The 27,366-nt window shown below is 43.4% G+C and overlaps 1 protein-coding gene across 1 annotated transcript in view; it reads left to right on the top strand.

The window, feature by feature from the left end:
* The window catches only part of LOC137914360 (utrophin-like), a gene marked incomplete at its 5' end in the record, with an annotated part of 97,454 nt that overhangs the window by 50,164 nt on the left and 19,924 nt on the right, over positions 1-27,366 (top strand). Inside the window, 10 exons of the mRNA XM_068757965.1 lie at positions 146-224; positions 1,329-1,389; positions 3,774-3,835; positions 4,754-4,828; positions 6,653-6,854; positions 7,717-7,802; positions 10,261-10,415; positions 17,769-17,935; positions 20,569-20,680; positions 24,481-24,617. Coding sequence (XP_068614066.1) covers positions 146-224; positions 1,329-1,389; positions 3,774-3,835; positions 4,754-4,828; positions 6,653-6,854; positions 7,717-7,802; positions 10,261-10,415; positions 17,769-17,935; positions 20,569-20,680; positions 24,481-24,617 — 1,136 coding nt within the window. The remainder of the gene's footprint in view (positions 1-145; positions 225-1,328; positions 1,390-3,773; positions 3,836-4,753; positions 4,829-6,652; positions 6,855-7,716; positions 7,803-10,260; positions 10,416-17,768; positions 17,936-20,568; positions 20,681-24,480; positions 24,618-27,366) is intronic.

The raw sequence follows: 27,366 nt of genomic DNA, 5'->3' as shown, positions 1-27,366 counted from the left end.
ATTTAAGACCGCTTGCCTGTGAGAGGCGTGAATGACGGGATCACGTGAGCAGTACCATCAGAGAGAACACCCTCTCCCGATTCTGTCACGTTGTTTTGCACTGAGCCAGCTGTCTTTCTCCTCTTCATCATGCGTCACCATGCAGGTGGCAGTGGAGGACCGACTGAAGCTCCTGCAGGAAGCCCACAGAGACTTCGGCCCTTCCTCCCAACACTTCCTCTCCAGTGAGTAGAGCGCCAGCTGCTGAACACAGACGGAGACATTTCTGCTACTCGCTGACGCTGTTTCACATCCCCATCTTCTCATCTTCAGAATGCATCTGTGCATGCATCTGTGCGTGCATTCGCTGCGTCTCTCCCCCACCCCTCACCTCTCTTTGACACACAAAGTTTACAGACGAGGCGTTTTACTCTTGAATAAAATGGGGCTTAATTACAGCACTAAGCTAATTCTCCTTTTTCGCCAGCTTCAGAGTCGTCATTAACGGAGAGGGTTAGAAACAAAGCGAACAATAACCGAAGCGGCCAGTCTGTGGTTCCTTGTTGCCCCCTGCCCAATAGGCTAATGGCCCTATAACCATAGAGCCTTTAGCCTGCGTTCTGCTCCACCTGCTTTGCTTTGTGGGCTGTCAGAAAGACAGACTAAGTGAGGTGTGTGTGATTCAGGCCATCAAGCCGTACCAATGGACAAATGTGCAAAGTGAGACCTGCAGAAAACTCTGCAACGCCACCAGACAAGTGCTGTGCATCTTCTCTCATCACCCCAGCAATAGAACGCTATCTGCACCATCACACACTGGTTCTCATTACACTAGCAGCTTGATATTCCCTCGGGGATCAATAAAGTGCTGTGTCCTTATCGTGCCCTATCTATGTCGTACGTCTCCAGATCTCTCTTAATCTCCGTTTCTTACAGTCTTTTCATCTGAGTGTCGAACTGTGTCATGGAGGAGGGGATGTGGGAGGGGGATAAATCCAGCTGCATTTCTTCTCCGGATTGCTCTAGAGACTTTCTCAAGTCTTCTACTTGACTGCTTTTAACAGCGTCTGCTTGTCAGTATCTATTGTCCTATTTTGCTGTCCACAAACATGAATGTGAGCATGGTGTATTTGTACCTCTAGTTTCCTTCTATGCCGTATTTCCACAGCAGGAATGATTCCATTGACTTTATTATTCGATGTCATGGCATTATTATGGAGCTGTTAGATATCAGATTTTTACAAGTCGACTACTCTACTGCATGGTTAAAGTGTGCAATGTTTATAAAGATGCTGCTTCCATAGAGTAACTCTATATTCTCTTATCTCTCCCTCCCTCCCTCTGGGCAGCTTCTGTGCAGCTCCCCTGGCAACGTGCCGTTTCTCAGAATAAGGTTCCATATTACATCAAGTAAGTGGCAGGAGATTACTTTGATAGCCATCTTTGTGTCTGTGTAACTTGTATGCGTTCGTGTTTCTGTGTGTTGGATCGTGCATACTGGTGGGCTTTCGTATTGGAGCAGTGAGGTTGTTCGTGGCTCCTCCCCTTTATGGGTTGTCCCCGCAGCACAGTCCTACACTTGAGGGCTGTGGACACTCAAAGTGAACAGTTTCATTTTGTTTTATTTGACTAATGTTTTCATATCCTGCATATGCAGTATTTAAAAAGCTACATTTTGTGTGATTATTGATTGACCCATATCGGAAAAAATTATTTGGTTCAGGAGCGATTTATACTTGTATGTCAAGGTATTACTGTAATTGGAAGGAGTCAAAATGTAAGCAACTAAATACCATTTTTTGGAAACATCCCACCTAAATCAATTTCCACAAAAAAAGCCACAATAAAATCTTCAGCCACGAGGATTAAAGTCGAGTCTTCTCTCAGTGGTAGGTTAAACGTACCACTGAGAGAAGACAACATAACAACATGAAGCATGTTGAACATTTTATTTGGGGGATCAATATAAATTGTTTTCAAAAATTAAGATGGAGATAGAGAAAGTAGAATTTGGACAAAGAGACGTAGGCGGAGGGAGACCTTTGTCACTTTGTACAGCCTGACACGAGAGGGGATAAAATGTGAAGAAAGGCAATGACTCAAGGAGCGTTTAACGTCACAATCAAAAGCACAGGGAACCTCCTTCCACACACACACTTGCACAAATGAAAAACATGTCCACAAGGGTAATCACTAGGGATGGGACGAGATCTCAGGTCGGGTAGTTAACCCCGGAGGAAGAAGCAGCTTTCGGCCCTGGGGAGGAGCGATCTCCCCGGTGTCCCCCAACCACGGTTAGGAGGCCAGAACCAGAAAGGTTTAACACTTGAAAAGAAATAATTTTATTTTGTTAAACCATTGCATTCAAGCATTTTATTTTGTTAAACCAGAAAACATCTCCGCTGTTTTTGCAGCAGGATTAAAAAAATGAGCCTGTAGCTAAAGTTACTCTCCTGTTCGTGCTAACAGTTTAGATTGTTAATGTAATATTATTCAATATTCAATAATATTATTCATACTCGATCTCGTGAACTCAAGAGATGTCTCGTCTCGTGGAATTTGTGTCTCGTCCCACCCCAATCACACAAAAAAGAGCACACAGACATTCATATGCAAATACAAATCGAGATACACGACCTATTCTGGTCAAAGAACTGTTTACATGCAACCAAAGATGCCTTGAAAGGGTCGTCTCCTACATCGCTGCTGTTTCTGGAAAGTTCAAGAGAGTTTCCAGTAAAGACAAGATTCCCATAAACTTCAAACCTGGCAACACCCTGAGACAGATGCTGGTCCACCGGGAAGACAAAACACCAAGACACAAACAAAGCGATGTCGTGTACAGTCTGCTGTCCAGTGAAGAATGCAGAGACTTGTACATCGGGGAGACCAAACAACCGCTTCCCAGGCGTCTGGCTCAACACAGGAGAGACAACTCATCAGGACCTGAAAGAAACGGGACACTCCTCTGAGGACAGTCATGTCCAGGCTTTATCCAGGGAAGAGACGTGGTTTGAGAGAGGAGTTAAAGAAGCCATTTTGGTAAACCTGGGGAAGCCATCCCTGAACAGAGGAGGAGGATTAAGACACCATTTATCAGTAATACACAATGCAGTATTGACCTCTGTCCCCAAAACCCACAGCACCCAGCCACACCTCAACGAAACAGCTCACCTGGGGGTGGGGGGACAATGACCCTCCCCTTATGGATGCAAATAGCTCCTGGGTATTCTTTAGTCAGGTTTTAATGACTCCCGGGGAGCATTAGCATCCATTAAGAGAATGCTAATGCTCCCGGGGAGTCTGATTGCCTTGGTGGTTTCGGTCCTTTCTTTGTTTTCTCTTCCAACAGGATTATAAATATGGGCTCTCTAGCAGTCATTTAGAATCCTCCTGGATGAAGGTGAAGCGTCTTTGATGTAACTTGAACAAGTCCAGTTGATTCTTCGTTTTGTGCTCTTCGTGATTGACCACGACATGAATGACTGAATACACAGACAATATTAGATGACTTTTTGTGAGCTTTTTTTACAGGTTAAAACTCGATGCCGTGATATTTACTGTAGGTTTCATGATGTGAGAGTGTGTGTGTGTGTGTGTGTGTGTGTGTGTGTGTGTGCGCGTCTGTTGATCCCTACTTGTCTCTCTTGTGTTATGCCTTGAAAGTTTTCTTCCAGTATGTGTGTACTTAGACATCAGTGGTGCCTGTCCAGTTTGTGGTTCATCTTCTGTGTTTGTGCCCCCCCCCCCCCCCCCCCCCCATCTAATGACTGCCCTCTGCTGTTGATTTTCAGTCACCAAACACAGACTACCTGCTGGGACCATCCAAAGATGACGGAGCTGTACCAGTCGCTCGGTAAGAAACACACACACAACTATAATGGTGGATTTTCTTTTGTTTAGACAAAAGTAATACTTGAGTTGTTTGTTTTTCACACCTGACAGTTTCGACTGCCGGCTGCAGTCCTCACAGGCGTCACCTGACGTGCTGCTGATGTGTTATCAGCTGTTTGTCAGAGAGTCAGAGAGTCTGACAAAAATAATGTTCTACTTTTGTCACCTTTATTGATATGGAGCATGTAGACAGTTTTTTGTTTAGTTTGTTTATTGCTTTAATGTTTTTGATATACAGTATTGCGTATTCTGCCTCCTGAGATTTCTTCTTGAAGGTTAACTTAGTATGTTTAAAAATCTACAGCAATATTTCTGTCTAAGAATAGAAACAGGGCACAGTGTTCCTGTCTGGGTGATCGAATACATTCACTCAGAACTGTTTCATAGATTATAAAGGAAAGAGCCTGCTGACAGATATTCAAGAACTTAAATGAGTTCTTAAATATCTACCGAGTTGTCCAGATATAACAGGAAGGAAGGACATGAATGGATTGAGCCAACACATTAATGAAACAAATAAAGCTTGTTTTGTGTCAGTTGCACGCACACACACACACATGCTGGGTATTGTGTGTGAGGATGAGACGCAGGGCGATTACAACCTGGAATGAGAACATTTTGCTAATGTGATGTGAAACCTTGGGAGCGTTTCCTGGAACCAGGCAGCTCAACAGATACTCACCCGCCCCCGCTGAGACAGAACTCACTAACCTAATTACACCGTCCACATAAGCCCCCCCTCACTCATCTCCACAGACAATAACTAACAAAAAGCCTGCTAATTTGGCCCAGTGGGTAGATTTCCATTCTACTGCATGCGTGTGGTTTCTCTGCTTTGTCCATCTACACTTCGTGCCTCTGTCTGTCTCCCCGCCTGCAGCGGACCTGAATAATGTGAGATTCTCAGCATACCGAACAGCCATGAAGATTCGCAGACTCCAGAAAGCGCTGTGCTGTACGTAAGACGCACACACACTCTCACACACCTGGCCTTTTCAAGTCTGGGTGCAACAGACTAGAGCAGGTGCTAACGGTACTTTGCATTCCAAGTTATAGCCACTGTGTTACTGTTTACTCATGTGCATGACCTTCCTCACTTGCTGCCCACTGGTGTGTTGTTGTTGTTTTTTATTGTCTAGACTCTATGGTTTAATGTAGCTCCAAACATGCTGGAGATGCATGATTAAAGAAAGCTGGTGAGGTTTAAACATGCTAGCAACTCCTGCGTAATAGTAGCAAATGGGAGCTAGCATCTAGCGCAGGGGTTCCTGCAGCGGCGCATGCTGTGGGCCCAGACTGCTCACGCACATTCCGCTGTGCGCGGGAAACCTGTGGAACAAGTGTGTGTGTGTGTGTGTGTGTGTGTGCATCTTAGACGTGTGCACCTGAATAATCATGGGCGTCAAAGAGTGTTATTGTGTTGGTTGGTTGTTAATGGGTTTGAATAATTCAGCCAGTTTGCTATCTCGTCTTGCCTCCCTGATTGCAGGCGTATGTTTGTGACGGGAATGCATTAGTCTGAGTGATTACGACTTTGGGCACTGCGATTCAATTTAAACCATTAGATTAGAACGGTCACAATGCATAACACACACACGCACGCACACGCACACACACACACGCACGCACGCACGCACGCACGCACGCACGCACACACGCACGCACACACACACACACGCACACACACACACACGCACGCACACACGCACACACACACGCACACACACACACTTACACAGCAGTTATTAGTTATTATCATATGGAATCTGTGCTTGGAGACCAGTGTGAGTGTGTGTCTGTGTGTGTGTGTGTGTGTATACGTGTGCACCAGAGAGTGTGAGTGTTTTATGTCCCAACACACATGATACAGAGGGCTATTATAAAATGTCTAATGAGGTTAAGCCTATGCCGGGGGGCTGGGTATTGGGTAAGTGCCACAGCTTCGTATCTGCCTGCGCAGTGAGACAGGATGGCTGTCCTGCTGTGGCCCGCTCCACATGGATGCACCCCAATAATTAGAGTCGTCTGGGGGGCAGGGGGCAATATAAGGCAGGCAGGCTGCGGAGGAGGAAGGCAAAGGCAGGAGGAGGGAGCAGAGTTTGAATGGTGTCTGGAAAAGATGAGGAACCGATTCAGACATAACGACAGATGGTTTACGCCTTTTGAACACGTTTTTCTTTCTTTCTTTCTTTCTTTAATCTTTCCAAACTGTAAACTGCTACGAGGGCAGCTGATATTCAGGCTAGGTCTCAAACAAGCAGATACATTGATTATTACAGAAAGTACCAGTATATAAATATCTGAGCTGCCCCTCCAAAGGGTCCTACATATCCTATTTGGTCGGATGGGTACTTCCCAAAATAAGAATATTTACTTTATTTTGCCTGGGTGTGTGTGTTTGTGTTTGCTTGCTTGCTGTTTCGACTCGTTTTATGCACAGTTCTCTGATTTGTTATATGTCTTTCTCTGTTTTACTTCTCTTTTGCTTTTGAAGCTTTAAAGCACGAGAAGCGCAGTTGAGACACTGATTCCTTCCTTCCTTTTTCGTTTGGTCAGTGAAGTAAAGACAGCAGACTTTTCTCAGGAACTATTTTCCATTAGTTATGGTTCTTATTCTCCCATGAGGCTGCACTGCAATGTCTCTCATTTCCTGTTAACCCTTCCTCACTCTCTTTTTTATTTGCACACCTTTGTCCCAATTTGACATGTTTGGTTTTTTTCCTCCTTGTAATTTGTCTCCTCACCTTGTGCCTCCTTCCCACCTGTTCTTTATCTGCAGTGGACCTGTTGGACCTCAGTGTGGCCCAGAACACCTTTGAGCAGCATAAACTCACCGACAACAACCAGCTGCTGTCTGTTCCCGATATCATCAACTGCCTGACCTCCATTTACGACGGCCTGGAGCAGGAGCACAAAGACTTGGTCAACGTGCCTCTCTGTGTCGACATGTGTCTCAACTGGCTGCTTAATGTCTACGACACGTATGTACAGAATGTGTTTACCCTTTAGGTCAGGGATCAGCAACTCATCCCTTCAGCTTCTGGATTTATCGCAGGTTCGGAACCTGGGAATCTCCCGTGTTTCCACGTCAACCGTAAAAAATTGTGTTACAATGTGCCACAAAGTAGTCATGTAGACGCAAGCGCCAAAGCCGATGCCTTTCAAATGTTGTGTGCGTAATAATTGTTGTACATGTTTAAACAGTTCTGCATCATTTATGCACAGACTTGCTTCTGCATACACACATTTAACTCTTTCAGTGCCAGCCATTTTCAGCTCAGCCATATGCTGAGTGCCACAGTTTTTGCGTATTGTTTCAGATTTTCCAAGCCCCATAGAATATTCTTTACTCTGACTGTGCAAATGCTGGACCTAACAAATTAAAGTCTCTTCTTTCATCAGAGACAGAAAGTGTGTTCCTTGCATCTTACATTCTGGAGTTATTGGCCGTTGAAGAAAGGCAGATTTCAATGTCAGGGTTGACAGTGAATGTTTGGGTTTCAAAAAACATCTTTAGACGTGAATGGCACTCAAAGAGTTAAATACATTCCAGTGCTAACTAGTTTAAATATGATTTCATCACAGAGAGTGAATCAATAATCTTATAGTTCTGTCTCACAATAAGATAAGTAGAAGCGTGTACACACACACACACACACACACACACACACACAGAAAGATTTCCCTCTGTCTAAACACAATGATTTTCTGTCGCTCAGTAACGGAAAATGAGGTGCAAAACTATCTACTCACCATGAATGATAATATCACTGCCATTGTCTGGTTTGTGTGTGTGTGTGTGTGTGTGTGTGTGTGCGTGCGTGTGTGTGTGTGGTCCTTCAGTGGTCGCAGTGGGAAGATCCGTGTCTTGTCCATGAAGATTGGTTTACTCTCTCTCTGCAAAGGACACCTGGAAGAAAAATATAAGTGTAAGTGCCAAGAAGAAGAAGAAAGTAAAGTCTATGCAGACGCAAGCTTCAGGATAGCGCTGCCCCCCCCTCTTTGTGGTGTTGCTACTAATCCAGTATGGCTGCAATCCCCAGCAGCATTAATCAAACTCTCACAAAGAGCGATAGGAGCCAGAGAATAGGTTGTCTAATTGGATGAGAGACCTCCTACGCATTTTCACTGCTCCTTATTGAATTCTCTTTTCCAATTTATTTTTGAGGATTAGGGCGTGTGTGTGAAGGCTGGGAGGAAACTGTCACTTTGCCTTCCTCCCCTTTGTCTCTGCCACCCCATCTCCCTCTCTCTCTCGTCCTCCACTGCTTACACCATTGTTCGTCCGTCCAGCAGTTTAGCCTCTCTTCTCTTTATCCTTGTTTCCATCTTCCTCTTTCTGCTTCCTTTCTCATAATAATAATGCGTTTATATCTCATATAGAGCTTTTCTGGCACCCAAAGACGCTTCACGTTGTGCATTATTCATTCACGCCATACTTGGTGGTGGTGAGCTACTGTTGTAGCCACAGCTGCCCCGGTCCTCCTGACCCCCACCTACATTCACACAGGCAATGTGGGTGAAGTGTCTTGCCCGAGGACACAACGACAGTGTACACATGTGCCGGAGCCGGGAATCAAACCCCCAACCTCTCGATCATAGGACGAGCCGCTCAACCATCTGGTAACATAACTAAATTTGGGTTTAGCTATGAACAACACACACACTCCAAACGAACTGCTGCTTTAGCACCTTAGCGTCTGCTATGTAGCAAAGAGTCAGTCTCAAAGTGATGAGTTTACAACCACAGAAAATCAACGTTCTCCACTTCACCCTGTCCTTTGCATCGTCCTCCCCAACACCAGCCACTCTCATGTCCTCCTCACTACGTCCATGTCTCTTCTCCTGGGTCGTCCTCTAGTCCTGTCCTTTGCATCGTCCTCCCCAACACCAGCCACTCTCATGTCCTCCCTCACTACGTCCATGTCTCTCCTCCTGGGTCGTCCTCTAGTCCTGTCCTTTGCATCGTCCTCCCCAACACCAGCCACTCTCATGTCCTCCCTCACTACGTCCATGTCTCTCCTCCTGGGTCATCCTCTAGTCCTGTCCTTTGCATCGTCCTCCCCAACACCAGCCACTCTCATGTCCTCCCTCACTACGTCCATGTCTCTTCTCCTGGGTCGTCCTCTAGCCCTGTCCTTTGCATCGTCCTCCCCAACACCAGCCACTCTCATGTCCTCCCTCACTACGTCCATGTCTCTTCTCCTGGGTCGTCCTCTAGTCCTGTTCCCTGGCAGCTCCATCCTCAGCATCCTTCTACCGATATAGTCCCTGTCTCTCCTCTGGACATGTCCAAACATCAAAGTCTGGTCTCTCTGACCTTGTCTCCAAAACGTCTAACCTTCACTGTCCCTCTTATTGTCTCATTTCTAATCCTGTCCAACCTGGTCCCTCCAAAGGAGAACCTCAGCATCATCATCTCCTCCACTTCTAGCTCCGCCTCCTGTCTTTTCCTCAGAGCCACTGTCTCTAAGCCGTCCATCACGGCTGTCCTCACCACTGTCTCTAAGCCGTCCATCACGGCTGTCCTCACCACTGTCTCTAAGCCGTCCATCACGGCTGTCCTCACCACTGTCTCTAAGCCGTCCATCATGGCTGTCCTCACCACTGTCTCTAAGCCGTCCATCATGTCTGTCCTCACCACTGTCTCTAAGCCGTCCATCATGGCTGTCCTCACCACTGTCTTGTAGACCTGTCCCTTCGTCCTATCACAGAGCACACCTGATACTTTCCTCCCCCCGTTCCAGCCTGCCTGCACACGATTCTTCACCTCCTTTCCACATTCTCTCCATCACTCTGCTCTGTTGACCCGAGGTACCTGAAGTCCTCTCCCTTCTTTAGGTCTATTCCTTGTAGCTTCACTGTTCTCTACTCTCAGTCCTAAACTCTTCCATTCCTTCTTCTCTTGCTGCTGATGCACTCGTCTTCGTCCTCTTCTTCGTCGCTGTCTTTGACCCACAGTAATCCAATTTTCAGCAGCGTCCCGTGGGTTAACAACGCTGCTGGCGGTCGTTGTTAACCCGGTATGTTTTTATTATTTACGGTGATTTGCATATTCATTTTTTGTAAATGTTTACCGCTGATGCCATTCCTGAAGCGACTCTCTGCATTTATCCGGGCTTTGGACCGGCTCATGGTAGAAACTGCCGATGCTACTTTAGCTCCTGCTAAGCACACTACCTGAGCTACGCAAGCAGCTGCATTCACATTCCTACATCCTACATAAGCACATGCTGACCCTTCCCCCCCCCCCCACTGTACTATATTGTCACAGTTTTCCTGTCTGCATCTACTTACAACCATTTTTCATTTGAACTGGTACCAACATCTTTTCATGCTTTCTCTTATCTTTCGCCCTCTGTCTGCCTCAATCACCTCCACCTTCAGACCTCTTCAGCCAGGTAGCATCTGCAGGTGACACATGTGACCAGAGACAGCTCGGTCTGCTGCTTCACGAAGCCATCCAGATCCCAAGACAGCTGGGGGAGGTGGCTGCCTTTGGGGGGTCCAACATTGAACCCAGTGTCCGGAGCTGCTTCCACGTATGTTTGCTAACATGTACTCGTATACAGTAGTCCCTCATTTTCCGCGGGGGTTAAGTTCCAAAAACAACCCGCAATAAGTGAAATCCGCAATGTAGTGATCTTTATTTTTTTTCAATTATACATGTACATAAATGTTTTAAGGCTGTAAAACCCCTCACCACACACTTTATACACGTTTAACAGTCAGGCATTAATCTAAATAGATTGTTTCAGTATTATAGAATGAAACCAAAGATCAAAACCTTTTCAGAACTAAACATTTGTTTGAGAAATATAAATATATAGTACGTACAGTAAACGTTTTCCTGTTAATAATGTTAAGGCGTGCAGGTCGAGGAAAGAGCCGCTTGGAGTGCAGAAGAACAAATATTCTACTCGTGCTGTCTTTAGCCTCTCATGCTGCTTTATTGGATAGCTTAGCACAGCGGCGCGGCTAGCCGGCTACATGTATCAACAGGAAGAAACAAAACCCAAAAGGGACGTGACGTTTATGCTCCTACAAAATAAAAGCCTCTTTTTACACAGAGAATAAGAGCGCTATAAAACAAACGCTTAACAAATAAACATGATAGCTTTTAGAAATAACGAATTCAATTTTAATGATCAACCTACGAGGTTGAACACATAAGAAGTTATTAATAGCGACTCGCGCGTATTTCCCAGTTCCTCCGACCACGCACCTTCGTCCTTGCGCCGCTTCAAGGCACGTTCAAGTACAAAAAACAAAATCTGAAAAATTGCATTAAAACTCCGCGAAGCAGCGAAGTCGCGGAAGATGAACCGCATTATATCGAGGGACTACTGTATTGTATGATTTTTATATTATTTTTAATAATACAAATACATGATTTTTATATGATTTTATATGATGACAGGTGAGGCTGTGCCTCACTTGCCTCCCCTGACAGGACGTCACTGGGGGTTAGGTACTTTACTTTTATTATTGGGCCTGAGGATGTTGTCATGGTGACACCTGATTTCTTGTGATGGGAAGCTCTGTTTGGTTATTTGGAAAAGATAAGCTGGGAAAAATGAACTTTAAACTTTAGAATAAAATGTATTACGCCCACAGATTCTGAGTGGAAAAACCAACAAACAAAAAGCACTCAGAGAGCACAGACCTCCCCCAAGCATTGGATTATTTATTATTGGATAATAAAAAAAAGAACTTTAATCAACCATGTTTTTAAATCCCACCGATTTCAGCCAGGGTCAGACACATTTGGAAATAGCTTGAAAATGCTTCTGATAAGTAAGGACATTCCACTGGTCACACACCAACAGCATCTCGTAGCGTGTTGAAATCACTGAGCATTACGAGCTCCAGAAAAATGTGACTTCTTGTTAGGTTCTTCCCCTGCATTGCACCGGCAACGCGGGGGATCGATTCATGAACAAGTAATGGGTTTGGAGTTGGACTTTAATTCGTTTTGTCAAAATACTAGTCAGTATATTCAGAATTTCTGACATCACTTGTTATAGTTTTTGGCAAGCACCAGCACTGCATCATCCCAAGCCTAATTGTCGCTAAGCGCCTCCGTCTCAATCGTGTTTTCCATCTATCTAAGGCCTGCCTCTCTTAATCCAGGTAATGAGCTTCAATATTTCAGCTCTACTGATCAACCATGAAGCCTCAAACGGTCTCCTGCTGGCTGGCCTCTAGTGTTTTACTGCAGAAAGCCACACAAGTGTCTGTGGACTTTCACCATCCATCTTCCACCTCTTATCTTGGGCCCAGGGGGTCGCGCCCCACTATTTGAGAACCGCTGCTCTCGGAACACAGTTTCATTTTTCTCACTTCACTGATTTCCTGCACTGTGCCATTAAAAATAGAAGAGAGAGATTGGTTGAAACCGTTTAACCATATTTTGCTCATAAATCATTCAAGCATCGAACCAGGCTGGTAGGTAGGAACTGACACACACACGTACACCATTGCGCTCTCTCTCTCTCCCTCTCTCTCATTTGTATGGTTGTTCTCGTATGCAAGCACATCCTTGTTTCTACTCTGTACATCTGCCGTGACAGTGCAGTCACCAAGTCAATTTGGTTTAATGGGACTGTGATGAACGACTTCTGCTGCCATAAATATGACCTCTAACACTGCTCCATCGTCAGTCTCCTTCATTTACCCATCCTTCCCTCCTCCTCGCTGTCCTGCGAGCCATATCTTCTCTGCGGTAATTAATCTGTAAGTGCTATGAGCCTGCCATTAGGTGAGATGTAGGAGGCAGGGGAGGCAGAGAGGCACCATCATTGCCCAGGTAAAGGGCAGATGGAATGATGAAGGATATAAAAGTCGATGCAAGTAAGTTGTCATCCTCTTCCATTTTCAACATTCTCACTGCTCAGCCAAAGAAAAAATCTTTTTTATTAATGCACCTCAACAAAGAAAGTTCAATCCAAAGTATAATTATAGTAAGCAAATCTAGAGAGTGAGAAACCTTTCATGACACAAATCTCATCCAATTTAGATTTGATGCTATTTTTGGTGCCGACCTTATTTTTCATATTTGGTGCTTTCGATATGATTAAAATGTACCTTTTAATGATGAATATTCTCCTAGAAAAATATTAAGATGTCCAATCGCTGATTCAACTCACTAGATATGAGCCTGCTTGGTTTATTTGTAGCAGTAATTTATGTCCATAATCTTTTACTACAGTCTTGAACGCTTACGCCCTGAGGGAGGATCAGGGAAAAGGACACACACACAGTTTCCTTAGGTGATAAAGGAATATGTGTGTGTGTGTGTGTGTGTGTGTGGGATGATGGAAAGGTTATGCTGCATTTGTTTAGTGCCACCATCAGCCATGTCAATCAGTCTCACTCTGTCTTTTCAAATACCGGAATCTCCTCTGCTGTTAAACAACTTGGAGTTTGAGTTTCCTTGCCTCCGTTGCCAGAGTTCTTGCTCTTGTGGGTCAAGTTGGGTTCTGTGTTTCCCTGCTAATCCTGTAAATGCCTTGAGATGACTTCCTGTTGTGATCTGGCACTATATAAATAAAACTGAATTGAATTGAATTGAGTTGTGTACTACTACTACTACTACTTGGTCTTAAAAGGGCCCATAATAAACATTCCGAAACTCGAACCATAATGTGTTTTGACCAAACATGTGGCTATGTTACGCCCCGTTACCGGGGAAAATAGAGTGAGAATTGCGTGAATGAAAACTCCGACACGTTTTCTTTCATTCCGTGTATTCGTCAAAACTGACCGCGCACTTGATCACTGTGTAGTACATACATTGCAGATTCGCCACAGAAATTAAAGACACAACATCACAGATTCGACACAGAAATTAAAGGACAAAATCAGGGCTTGAAACATAACTTCTGCAATGGTATAATTATAACTGATAAATACAGGTTGATAAGAAAAATAATTGAACACTCCTTATCCTATGTAATGCGAACAAACATGAAACATATTTTAATCCATCATAACCATGACATACTCCCCTTCAACACAGATGTCGTCCCCGACATCACAACCAAGTGAGTAACCAATGAAAGCATGTAATGACCATAGAACACCACGAAATCAATCACACAACAACCCCTATACCATCACTCGACTTATTTAAAGTTCAGGAGTGTGTGTGTCACATGTGTAGCGCCGATCTGCCCGTCCCTGTATGTCAACACTTGTGAAACCGTCCCTCGGTGTGCGTCCTTCATTCAGCAATCTACTGACACACCAGGCTGATAATACCAGGTCCATACCGATGTCGGCCATGTACTCGTCGCTAGCATGGCTCCATACGGTGCCAGAGGATAGTAGTACATAATGGTATTTGGGGGTCCTGTACTACAGCAACTTGGATGGCCTAACTGGTCATACGTGAAGGTCCTAGGGGGGCGTCTCTCTCTAACCGGTCGCTGGCTCTCATTTCCACTGTGACCATCGCTCGAAACAGGTGATTGCGCTGCTGGTGGTCTCTCCTCCAATGCAATCTCCTGTTGAAGTGGCCTGTCCTCTTCAGACAGTGGATCCCTTAAGTCCTGCTCCAGCTGGTGCATTTCCCGGTGCTCCGGTTCAACATCCTGCACAAGCTGTGTGACACCTTCATCAGCATCCTCTCCATCAGCGTTAACGTGAGACTGTGTCCCAGGTTGAGGTCTGAGTGAATAATGGCCATCTTCATCATCACTATCATTGTCATTTGTCTCTTGATCTCGTCGATCCCTTCCTCGACTAACCCGATGCGACGGTTGTCCTCTCTTTTTGGCTGATTTCAACTGAATTTCTAGAGGCAAATGGTCACATGGCAACAGAAGGTTACGGTGCAGGATTCTACGTCCTCTCGCCTTACCATGTTCAGGGATCACTTCATATATGGGCATATCTTTCCCCACCTGACAAACTACTTTGTGGATGCAATCTTCCCAATGATTCCTGAGCTTTCCTGTCCCCCCCCTCGGTGTCATATTTCTAACGAGAACACGGTCGCCCTCCTGCAACACAGAGCTCCTGACTTTGTTGTCATAAATCTGCTTGCTTTTCTCAGCACATTTTTTTGCATTGGCTGTAGCGATCTCATATGCCTCCTGCATTTGTTGTTTCCACTTTTTCATGTACTCTCGATGATCAGCAGTGCCAGTCTCAGGGGTCAGACCAAACAACAAGTCAACAGGTAATCTCGGTGATCTGCCAAACAGTAGGAAAAAAGGTGAAAAACCTGTGACCTCACTTCTGGTGCTGTTATATGCGGAGATGAGCTTGGGCAATGAGTCTTTCCAATTGGACTTCTGCTTGTCCGTGAGTGTTCTCAGCATTTGTAACAGTGTTCTGTTTAGCCGCTCCACTTGCCCGTTGCCTTGTGGGTGATATGGGGTAGTTCGGGAGCCTATCACGCCACAGTTTGTTTTCAGCTGCGCGAACAACTGATTCTCAAATTCACCTCCTTGGTCATGGTGAATTCTCAAAGGAAATCCAAACTTCAGCGCATAATCATTAAATATTTTGTCAGCTACCGTCTTAGCAGATTTAGATGTTGTGGGATAGGCTTGTGCGAAGCGTGTGTAATGATCTATTATCAACAAGATGTATTCATAGCCACCTCGACACTTATCTAGATGCAGAAAGTCAATGGATACAAGCTCGAATGGCTGAGTTGTAACAATCGGTGTGAGTGGGGCTCTGGCCTCTCTACAAGGCTTCTTCTGTTTTATGCATGTGCAGATCTGTGTAACATAGCGCTCTACCTCTTGCTGCATGTGTGGCCAGAAGAAGCGGTCTCGGATAAGCGATGTTGTGCGTTCCACACCTTGATGTCCCATCTCATTGTGGAGCTGTCTCAAAACTGTGGATTTGAATCTCTCAGGCAGAACAAGTTGGGTCCTGGTTGCAGTCTTTCTCTGGAGTATCCCCTCCCCATCTAAGGTCAATTTCTCCCAGTCGCGGAGCAAACACTTGGTCAGTGTACTGAATGACTTCAACTGCTGTCTGGTAGGCTTTTCTTTCGATAGTTTACAGACAATAACTGGGCCAATAGCTTGATCATCTCTCTGAGCTTGACGGATATCTGCTCTCAAGAATGGTGTAGGTGTGTCTTCACCCATTTCTGCGCACTCATAAGCCATCATGGACAGCACTGTGTGTGAAACTTCACTTTCGGTCACTTGTACAATGGCTTGCACTGCAGGGGAAGACATCTTCTCTGTGCATTCCTCCATCATCTCCTCTATGGATGTAGCTTGAGATTAGCGTGATGAGAGCTATCCGTCCTCCGACGCTAGGTAGCTCAAACTCTGCTCCGGTGCTGATTAAATAATCACACAACTCCAACAAACTTCCTTTGGGCAGCAGACACAGTCCTCTTATCAACCCAAGTTGTAGAATTTCCATCTTGTTTGACGCCATCCTTCGAGAACGCAGGCGCTAGCAGCCGGGTGCTAACAACTAATCTCCGTAGCAGTACTTAGCTAGCTCTCCTGGTACGTAGCAATACCCCGGATCACTAGCCGCCGAAGACCGTCGGGCTCCCGCTGCGGCCTGCTCCTCGCCCACTCCGATGGTCCGAATCGTTTTTAAAAAGGATGTGTGACAGCTCGGGACACCTCACATAGATGCTTAGCGATGCTGCACAACATCCCGGACGAGCCCCCAAATGTTACGCCCCGTTACCGGGGAAAATAGAGTGAGAATTGCGTGAATGAAAACTCCGACACGTTTTCTTTCATTCCGTGTATTCGTCAAAAGTGACCGCGCACTTGATCACTGTGTAGTACATACATTGCAGATTCGCCACAGAAATTAAAGACACAACATCACAGATTCGACACAGAAATTAAAGGACAAAATCAGGGCTTGAAACATAACTTCTGCAATGGTATAATTATAACTGATAAATACAGGTTGATAAGAAAAATAATTGAACACTCCTTATCCTATGTAATGCGAACAAACATGAAACATATTTTAATCCATCATAACCATGACAGCTACTTCTGATACTGATCTGAAAACCTGCCAGCTCCATTTTACACCAGTGTCTAGACAGTGATTCATTTTATTTTTAAGTGCCAGCCTTTAGGTGTTTTTTTTGGCATCAGCTAAAATCGAGTGAGTTATTTGGTACTGTTATATTTCTCCTACTTCCGTTAATTAAACAGCTATAATTAAATGTACATGCATCTCTACCTCTGCCAAGGAGGTTATGTATTCGTCAGCATTGGTTTGTTTGTTTGTCTGTTAGCAACATAATTCAAAAGGTTACAGACAGACCTTGATGACATTTTCAGGAAATTTTGGGAATGTTACCAGGAACAGATGATTCAATGTTGGTGATCCATAATCCAGAAGAGATCCTGGATTATGGACATTTTTATTAAGATTGCATCAATGGAGCTTCAAACCCGGTAACGGACAAAGCAGTCCAATGAATATCTCGGTTGATCGTTGACCGATGTTTATGGAATTTGCCAGGCATGTAGGCCCTCTTACCGCCGAATTTCATCTGGATCGGATCCAGAATGAAGTCAGGAAAAATATTACATTTGAACATTGAAAAACACATTCATAGATTCAAAATTCTGTTAAAAATACACATCAATTCCAATTCACTTACTTTTCGTGGCTGCTGTATAAAGATACCAAGAACAATTTAGAACCTTTTGGTGCTGATCCAGATCACCATGTGGACGGTGTAGACCCAGTTAGGGGGAACGAGCTGCTTGGTGCTTTTCTAGTTATTTGTCTTTAATTATCACACAATAATGTACATATTTCTTTTTCTGTTCACTGTCACCATTTCGTAACTATGGAAACTATAAACATCACATGGTTGCTAAACCTCTGATTTCAAGGCTTCTTACTCCTGGCTCTTCCTCTTTTGTGCCCAGGTGACCAATAAGGTGGAGCTCGAGCTGAAGCAGTTTATTGAGTGGATGCGTCTGGAGCCCCAATCTATGGTTTGGCTTCCGGTTCTGCACAGAGTTGCTGCTGCAGAAACAGCCAAGCATCAGGCCAAGTGTAACATCTGCAAGGAGTGCCCTATTGTTGGCTTCAGGTAAAAGACACACACGTAATTTAAGATTTATGAAGCACACGGAAAATCATCTACAAATATTGCAGCGTGCACAAATAGCAAGCATGGCAGTGTCTGGTGTTCTGCATGGCAGTGTCTGCGGTGTTCTGCATGGCAGTGTCTGCGGTGTTCTGCTTTAGTTGAGCATAAAGGGCAGATCGGCTCAGGAGGGGAGATGATGATGAATATATTCACTAGACAGAATGTTAGAGCAGTACAAGTAGTCAAACAGTAGCATGTATTACAGTACAAGTACAGTCACACAGTAGCATGTATTACAGTACAAGTACAGTCACACAGTAGTATGTATTACAGTACAAGTACAGTCAAACAGTAGCATGTATTACAGTACAAGTACAGTCACACAGTAGCATGTATTACAGTACAAGTACAGTCAAACAGTAGCATGTATTACAGTACAAGTAGTCAAACAGTAGCATGTATTACAGTACAAGTAGTCAAACATTAGCATGTATTACAGTACAACTAGTCAAACAGTAGCATGTATTACAGTACAAGTACAGTCACACAGTAGCATGTATTACAGTACAAGTACAGTCACACAGTAGCATGTATTACAGTACAAGTACAGTCAAACAGTAGCATGTATTACAGTACAAGTACAGAAACAGTAGCATGTATTACAGTACAAGTACAGTCACACAGTAGCATTTGTTACAGTACAAGTAGTCAAACAGTAGCATGTATTACAGTACAAGTACAGTCACACAGCATGCACTGTATTACAGTACAAGTACAGTCAAACAGCATGTATTACAGTACAAGTAGTCAAACAGTAGCATGTATTACAGTACAAGTACAGTCACACAGTAGCATGTATTACAGTACAAGTACAGTCAAACAGCATGCACTGTATTACAGTACAAGTAGTCAAACATTAGCATGTATTACAGTACAACTAGTCAAACAGTAGCATGTATTACAGTACAAGTACAGTCACACAGTAGCATGTATTACAGTACAAGTACAGTCACACAGTAGCATGTATTACAGTACAAGTACAGAAACAGTAGCATGTATTACAGTACAAGTACAGTCACACAGTAACATGTATTACAGTACAGGTACAGTCACACAGTAGCATGTATTACAGTACAAGTACAGTCAAACATCCTGTCTAAGAGGAGCATTTCTTGCGGTCTTGTTTCCGTTGAAAGTCCTTCGTACATAAATCATCGACATTTAACAAGCAACAGCTGTTATATCTCTGGCTAAATAGCATTTGTGGGTCTGCGATGAAACACACACTTTAGTCACACACAAACATACCGGTCATAAATAAATTGACACAATGGTAAAGTTCATAGAGACCCCATGGGCTTGAGACCCCCCCCCCCCACTCATGCATGCATGCAGCTGCTGCTGTTCGAGCTGGTCCAGCATTGTATTTCACACATGTACAGTGACAGCGGGTAGAAAGGTGTTCAACCGCTATAGAGAATCTTTCTGTTAAATCTGGTAAAAACGTTCTTGGGCTGAAAATGTGTGTAACACCAGGCGGAGGCAGGCTGTTGGAAATAAAGTGGCAAGGTTGTCTCTTTTGGAACTGTTGCTTGGCCAGCAGAAAGAGAAATGTACTCAGATATTTGATGAAGTACACGTCTCCTGCGTTCTGTCATTGATCGATGAGCGGGAAGAGAAGCCAGAGAACAGGAGAGAAAGTAGAGCCAAAATGCATAGCAGGCATTTCTTTTAAATTTCATTCTCATGTCTGTCTGTCTTTTTCACCTTGAATTGCAAGTATCTGTAAAACATGTACTACATTGGAGAATCGCGATAAATACAGGGGGCATAATTGGTTCCGAGGCTTGTCGTGTGTCGATCATAAATCGGTCATAAATCGGCCCATGTTAGATTACCGTGAGTACCGTATATTATGCTGCGTCATGATACGGTAAATATCGGAGTAGAAAGACACATCTTGGTAGAAATCGTGGTTGAGACTGCATAAACTGTCGATTTGCTTGCCCGGGTTCCGGTATGTCATAAAAACACCTCTTAAACAGACCAAAAATACAGCAGACGAGTGCGGTCGTTAGGTCGAACGGTCGCTTAGGTCTTACGCTGACGACCCCCAGTATCTAATCAATGCTTTATTGGTTTGGCCAACTTCTAGTCAGTAGTTAAACTCATGAATTAAGGCCTGTCTCAGCACCACCCGCTGCGAAGGTGAATAACTACCTCCTCCTCGTGGTCATATGTTGTGTGTCAGTATTAATGGCATATTTGACTTGGTGGTGTTACATGGTCCCTTGATATATGACACTCTATTGTAGCTAACCTTGGGAAAGATGGAAAGGCGAGGAAGACGAAGGACTCGAGCGATTATGTCTGAAGGCCCCCGTCCCAATTTGGCTGCTGCACGGTTGACTGGTTAGAGGCGTCGTTGTAGCCGTCTGCCACAGCTTCACTTCATCGAGAACATTTCACTCTGTGTTTGGGAGTGAAAAACGACTACTGGCTCAGGGGCCTCCCGGAGAGCAGACCAAATATGTGCTCAACCACGGGCTGATGGCAGGAAAGTGAAATCCCAACACTTTGCACTCAACTCCTCTCACTTTTCGTCTCTCTCTCTCCTCCCTCTCTCCCTCTAGGTATCGTAGTTTGAAGCATTTTAACTACGATGTGTGTCAGAGCTGCTTCTTCTCTGGGCGCACAGCCAAGGGTCACAAGCTGAACTACCCCATGGTGGAGTACTGTACACCGGTGAGGGAGCAACATGGCACACAGACGCTAACCCATTCTATCAACGTATTATAATTCTGTTTGAATTTATTACCGTGCATGGAACTCACATGTTAATTCTTGAATGTGTGGATTTCTATAGTCTTATATTCTCTATTCTCAGTCATTATCTGTCTACAAGTATCTTATTGCCCCACTACATAATAGGCCCTTGCATTTGCAGCATGATTTTTGAGTTTTGAATTCCCACTGCAAATTTCAGACAGAAAATATACCAAAAGTTAACATCCAAATGACATTAAATGTACAGTAGCTGTTATCTTGACCATTCTGTCACACATTGAGTATTGCATTACATGTTGATCGCTGGCAGGTGTAAATACATGCAAAATCATAGAATCACTCTGTAAAAAAAAAAAAAGGTTTTTGATTGAAAACCTGACATTGGTTTTCAATCAAAACCCTTTTTTTTTCCATGCATTTTTACATTTTGAAATGGCTTGTCTGATGTCCAAGGTGTTACATGGACTTGCCCCACCTCCCATGTCAGACAGTCCCCTCTAGAGGGGAAAAAAGCCTTTGCAAAAAATGCTCTTTCTGTGAAGGCCAGTAAGACCTGGAACAGTCTTCCACTCGCCATCAGAGAGCGTCCCACATTGCAAAGCTTCAAAACTCACCTGAAGCAGTGGTTGAAAGCAAACCAGGCCTGTAACCACTAGCTCTAAACCTTTTAGTAATTTACTGTACTGTGATGTGTCTGTACTGTGGCCTCTTGTTCTTTCTTATGTCTTGTGTCTTTCTGTTACCTGCCTAGAGACTGTGGATGTAAATTCGCATTTTTGCTATAATCAGGCATATTTAGGTCTATTAGAGGCGTCTGAATAGATGCTCATTAACGTGCACTGTCCCTATCAAATAAATAAATAATAAATAAACATAAACAAATATAAGTGACTCAATTTTAACAATAATCAGGACTTCCTCACTGAAACCAATTATCTTCAGGAACCAGATTTTAGACCGCTCATTTGATGTTGATGTGGATGCTTGATTTTAATTAACGCTATGAAATGCCTCTCAGTTATGCGCCTGTGTAAACAGGGTTTTATCCACTCGTGAATAATACAAGTTGACGCTGGTCCCATGTCGGCCTCCACACACTACTTTTCGTGCATGTATTTTCTCCAACTTATTCCAGAGTCAGCCTACCTGCAGATACCTAGCTTCATTTAGATGTACCGTACATGAATGAATGGTAAAATAGTCATGGTTCTCTGGGGTCTGTTTATTTAAAAATGAAGCACTGCTCTTTTTCTCATTTACAAGGTATTAACTTTGGGGGCACAGCTTTAGGGAGTAGTGATCCTTCCTCCCAGCATCTGGCTACCAGAACTTTGAAGAAGCAATATATTGTTTTTAGCTTTGCTGCTGCGCTTGATGCTTAAAGCATTGGTCAGGTATTATGATGCTGCTAAAATGTGCATTAATCGCTCAAGCATTTAAATATACAATAACTGTTATCTTGACCAACTCTGTGAATTGTTCAAAGAGCATATATGGATGCATCGAATACTAAGACTTTACGTCGCTCCGGAGTATAAGTCGCATTAGTCAATAAATGCGCCATGAAGAAGAAAAAAACACAAATAAGTTGCACTTCTTTTGGAAATTTATTTTGCACAACAAGCACATTAACAGTTAGCCAGCTACGTGTAGCATACACAAAGCACATTAACATGCCGGACACCTAATCGGCTTGTTCTGTATGTTATGTCTAGTGTAAATCTTTTTCTTCTTGTGTGAGTAATTCCTTAGTTATCTCCCACATGTCGTTGTCATTTATGGGGCAGCACGTCCGTCTATCAGAGCCTCAAACTCGTCCTCGGTTGCATCATTGACGCCCTCCCCGCCTCGGAGCTCAGCCAGTCGCACGGACGTGGTTACGGCTGCACTTTGAATGTCTTTAGGGAGAAAGCGAGGTAAACAAACTGATCACATGATTCAGATCTCGCAAGATTTCTCAAAATTCAAATCTTGCGTCTATCGACATTCAGATCTTCAACAAACAGCGATATCTGTAAAGAAATGTGTGGATACTTCAGGATAGCTGGGGGTTAACTTTACATGTTATAATATACGTACGTCGTAGGACCAGCCAAACTATAAAAAAAAGAAGTGCCACTTATAGTCCGGAAAACACGGTATTATAAAGACAATAATAGTCTCCCAGACTCTTTTAGATGTGTTTGACCAACAGTAATAGCAGCTAAGCAAGAACGTCCTCTGATTAGATGACAGTTTGAATGTAACATAAAAACCAGATGAGCGTTCTGTTCTCACTAGAAGGGTAAATACATAATCAGCACATCAAAAATCTGTAATGTATTTCAGAAAAGAGAGATTCTTGAGGCTACAACATGCCCTGTGAAATACAGAGAACAGAAAATGTCGTTTCATGCACTGATTACATTTTTAAATCTAAACTCATCAGTTGCCATGTTAAACCGTGCCTCTGCAAGAAAGCAGTCGCAGCTTATCACAGTCACTACCTTGAAGAATGATGTGAGAGCAGCTCGCATGCTCACAGGCTCACAGGACAAGACAAGACAAGCAGGTTATTGAGGACCACTGTGCCAAACACCTCAGACTGATGCAGTGACTGAAACAAGGAGCTGAGCTTCAGTAAAATCTATACTGGAATGGACAGAGAATGAAGTACTCAGAGTGTACTTGCATCAAACTTGATATTGTTGAACTATCACAAATGTTTTGAACTGCACTCTGCATTCTCTGAAGCTATAAAATATGAGTGCCATTTCTAATTACCCCCCCAAGATCCTCAAACCAAATCATGTCTCAGTTTTATATATTTGCAAATATCAAATCTGTGCTGAGTATGATGCCACAAAACCAGATTAAGAGAGTTAGACATTGAATTTTGTGGGACGCACGGTGGTCACTCAGCAAGATTTGTTCTTTCATCTTCTTTTGTTTCATTGCAACTATATTGCTTTTTTTTATTAGGTTTTCATTTTTATGGTCGTGCCATCTTCACAGATCCAATGGGCTTTGTCAGTGATATCAAATACATTGCTGTGCTGTATTGATTACTGTTCTTCCAATGTGTTGTGATGATGTTTGGGCTCGACTGACTCTCTAGTCATGTCTTTGCTGTAGCCTAGCGGTTGTGGCTCCAACCCTTTAACAATTTGATTTTAACAATCTGATTTTAGCTAGGAACCTTTACTGCAAGAAATAACACTGTTGGTTTTCTCTCACTGTCCAATATACCTATTTTGTAACTGTGCCCCCAAAAAACAAAAAAGTTATCTTGCTAATGCTAATTTGACCTTTGGAGAAAATTAGTATGACACCCTTGCACTAAGAACTTGCATGAAACACACACAACTTTACATAAATTATCCTCCAACTTTAGTTTAATTGTCCTGTAATTGCTGTTGGCTACTATCTAAAAGTGCCTGGATTAGTCAATAAGCCAAGTGAACTCAATAGAGGCTTTCCATTTATGTGTATTTGTGAAGTGTGGGAGTTGTGTATTTGTCTGTTGTGTGTTTGTTTTCATTGGCAGTTGTCGGAAAGGGATTTTCTCCACTAATTTGTTTTTGCTTGCATGGCAAAAACTCTTTTACATGAGACCACCTTTGCTAAGTATCTAATTAACAAAGCCTATTCTCTTCCGCACAAGTCCATGTGCTGATTGTAAGTGCACAGGAGAGCCTGAGCATGCATGATGGACAACACACAGGCACACTGCTATAAAAGAGCCAAACATAAACTTTGTTTCTTTGTGACTCCCATAGACAACGTCAGGTGAGGACATGCGGGATTTCACCAAAGTGCTGAAGAACAAGTTTCGATCGAAGAAATACTTCGCCAAGCATCCACGGCTCGGTTACCTACCTGTGCAGACAGTTCTCGAGGGCGACAACATGGAAACGTAAGTAATAATGGAATATCTGTGAAACGGATCAATTCTCATTTATGTTCAGCATCAGTTGAACCAAGAGCTTCCATCATGGGAAAGGGAGTGACTCATAGAGCATCACGTCAGAATTACGGCCGAGCACCTCAGTCTCCACATAGTGTGATTTACAACAGAAATAACGGCCCTACATTTATTTAATCTATATCTTTAGATTCCTTAACCATGAAAACAAACCTTTAGCAATTTGATTCACATTGATCTCATTATTAGTTTAGAAGTTATTCACTTTGAGTAACGGCAGATTCTTCTGGGTCTTGATCCAGAGCTTTTGAAGATACAACAAATCTGTTTGTCCACAGTGTCCTGGTGAAGGACAGCAGAAACAGAACCTCCTTTGTGGAGCTAATCAGAGAGAAATTACTGAAAGTGTCCAAAACTGAAATTGTTTCGCTTTGAAAACTTCCCCCGATTTCAACTGGACCTGTTTCCTCATGGAATAAAGATAGAACTAGGGAATACATGACGACACGTAGAACGGGAGGACCTGAAAATACTGAGATACTGTCCAGAGAGGCAGGAGCTGATCAGGTGAGATGTGTAACGGGTGCGACTCGTTCAGTTCAACGATGCCGCTGCAGCTGTGCAAGGCAGAAATGAACCTGCAGCAACAGTCACCATAGCAACCCTCATAAATTGGGTTTTAATGTTAAAATTAAGCACCGGCGCTACGGCCGTGCAAAGAGGGTTAAAGGTAATAAAAATAAATACAATTCAATGTAATGTTAATGATTAGATCATGAATATGATTTGTTCATAGATTTTGTGAAGTCACACACGCACACACACACACACACACACACACACAGACTGTGGTGCAGTTATTGTGGAGTCACACCTTCCCATCATCCTCATCGTTTTATGTGTTTAATTACTTGTCCAGTCTTTCCCTTGTGCCATTGCGTTGGATCTTTTGTCTGCAGCCTCTCTCCTATCACGCTCTGATATACGTCTCTGCCCCTGCCAGACATAAACCCCCCTGGAGCCACTTTAACTGGGCCCACATTACACTGACGTCCCAGACGGGCTCCTTATCGTCCTTGCAGGAGTGTTCCTATGAATGTTCCGAACACCAACCCTCTATACTTTAAGGCTGTTGCTCTTTTTTGTTCACTCTACATTTTATAGATCGATCTATTTATTGTTTTCCCTCCTCTGACTTCTAGCATTTTAATATTTTGTGGAAAATGTTTGTCAGTCAGTCTTTTATTGAAATTTGGATTTTTGACCTCATGCATTGTTTAAGCACCCCAACTCTGAAAGATGTTTCTCTTGCAATAGATTTTTCTTAACATCCAGTTGCACACAAGTCACCCCTCAGATGGGTCGCTCTCCGTATTTCATCCTTCTCACCTCCTGCCTCACTCCATTTTCTGTTCACTTCCTCTTAAACGAATGACTTCTGCCGAGAGGCTTGTCTGAAGAATGTGCCTGAAAGGCAGAGGAGCTGTGAGAATATGACAAACTAGAACAGAGACGTCATCATTTCCCCCTCTCTTCTGTGGCATGAGAGTTCTCCTGTGAGCCATGGCCTGCTCACACATTTCCAATGGCGTGTTTTGACTGCGAAAAAGCTTCATGAGCTGAAATTTACCTAAATCTCGAATTATATTTAAATCGTTTATGTTAAGTCAGCACAACACATCCTCATTCACTGAATTTAACTCCGTGACATAAAATGAAATACATTTCTTCTGTAATTAAATGAGATCTTGATTCCTGCCTTGAATTATGCAGATAAGCTAAACATTAAATTTGATGGATCAGTCCATTTAAATAAATGAATCACTGCTATCGCCCTCCTGGATATCATGCTTGTGTGCACTTTCCATCAACTTGTATCATCGTTAGCCTTCATTAGTTCCACCCACTCCATGTTATCCAACTTGGGAGAACAAAACACCTCGTCCTCCATCTTCCACTTCTGTCTTTGCTTCATTCACGCTGTATTTTACATTTGTTCTTGTAATATTTGATAAGGTAACTGAACCATTCGAATGGTTTCCTGCTCAGTGGTGATTTTATGCATTACAGATCAACATGGTTTATATTGATGCATAAAGATAATCAATGACGTTAACCTGTCTTACTGCTCTGCAGCTTCAGGTCTTCTGAAGCAAAGTTCAAAGGTTTAGTAACTTGAGCAAGCTAAAATTCAACAGTATTTATACTGGCAGTGTGATTGCAGTTGCGTTTGGGTTTTAAGCTCATTAGTCAAGCATTTTATTTTCCATATGTTCTTAGATTTATTGGAAGTTGTGCAGGACCCATTCACAATATAAGTCTGATGTCCCTGCATGCACACTTCCCTCTCACAACCATGTCGATAAAGACTTGTAAAACACCATGACAGCTGCTCGCAATAGTTAGCTCTGTCTGACCTTTTTTTCTTTACTTTCATGGTTTCTCTTTGCATTTTGACTCCCCTGCTATATTTAAACTTTTCCTTGCAGCTAAGGAAGTATGACTACCTATGCTGCCTTGCTCTAAGAAGTAGAACCACCCAGCAGGATGTCTTCCTACTTTAATGTGGGAACAAAAGCACAAGGCGAAAGAAGGTTCAGCTCAATTCAATTCAATTCAGTTTTATTTATATAGTGCCAGATCACAACATAAAGTCATCTCAAGGCACTTTACAGGATTAGCAGGGAAAGACCTGCAGGGAAACACAGAACCCAACATGACCCACAAGAGCAACGGAGGC

The sequence above is a fragment of the Brachionichthys hirsutus genome, unplaced genomic scaffold (genome assembly GCF_040956055.1).
Source record: "Brachionichthys hirsutus isolate HB-005 unplaced genomic scaffold, CSIRO-AGI_Bhir_v1 contig_388, whole genome shotgun sequence".
Taxonomy (NCBI): domain Eukaryota; kingdom Metazoa; phylum Chordata; class Actinopteri; order Lophiiformes; family Brachionichthyidae; genus Brachionichthys; species Brachionichthys hirsutus.
Note: the sequence above shows the minus strand (reverse complement) of the source record. Positions and strands in the feature narration are given on the sequence as shown.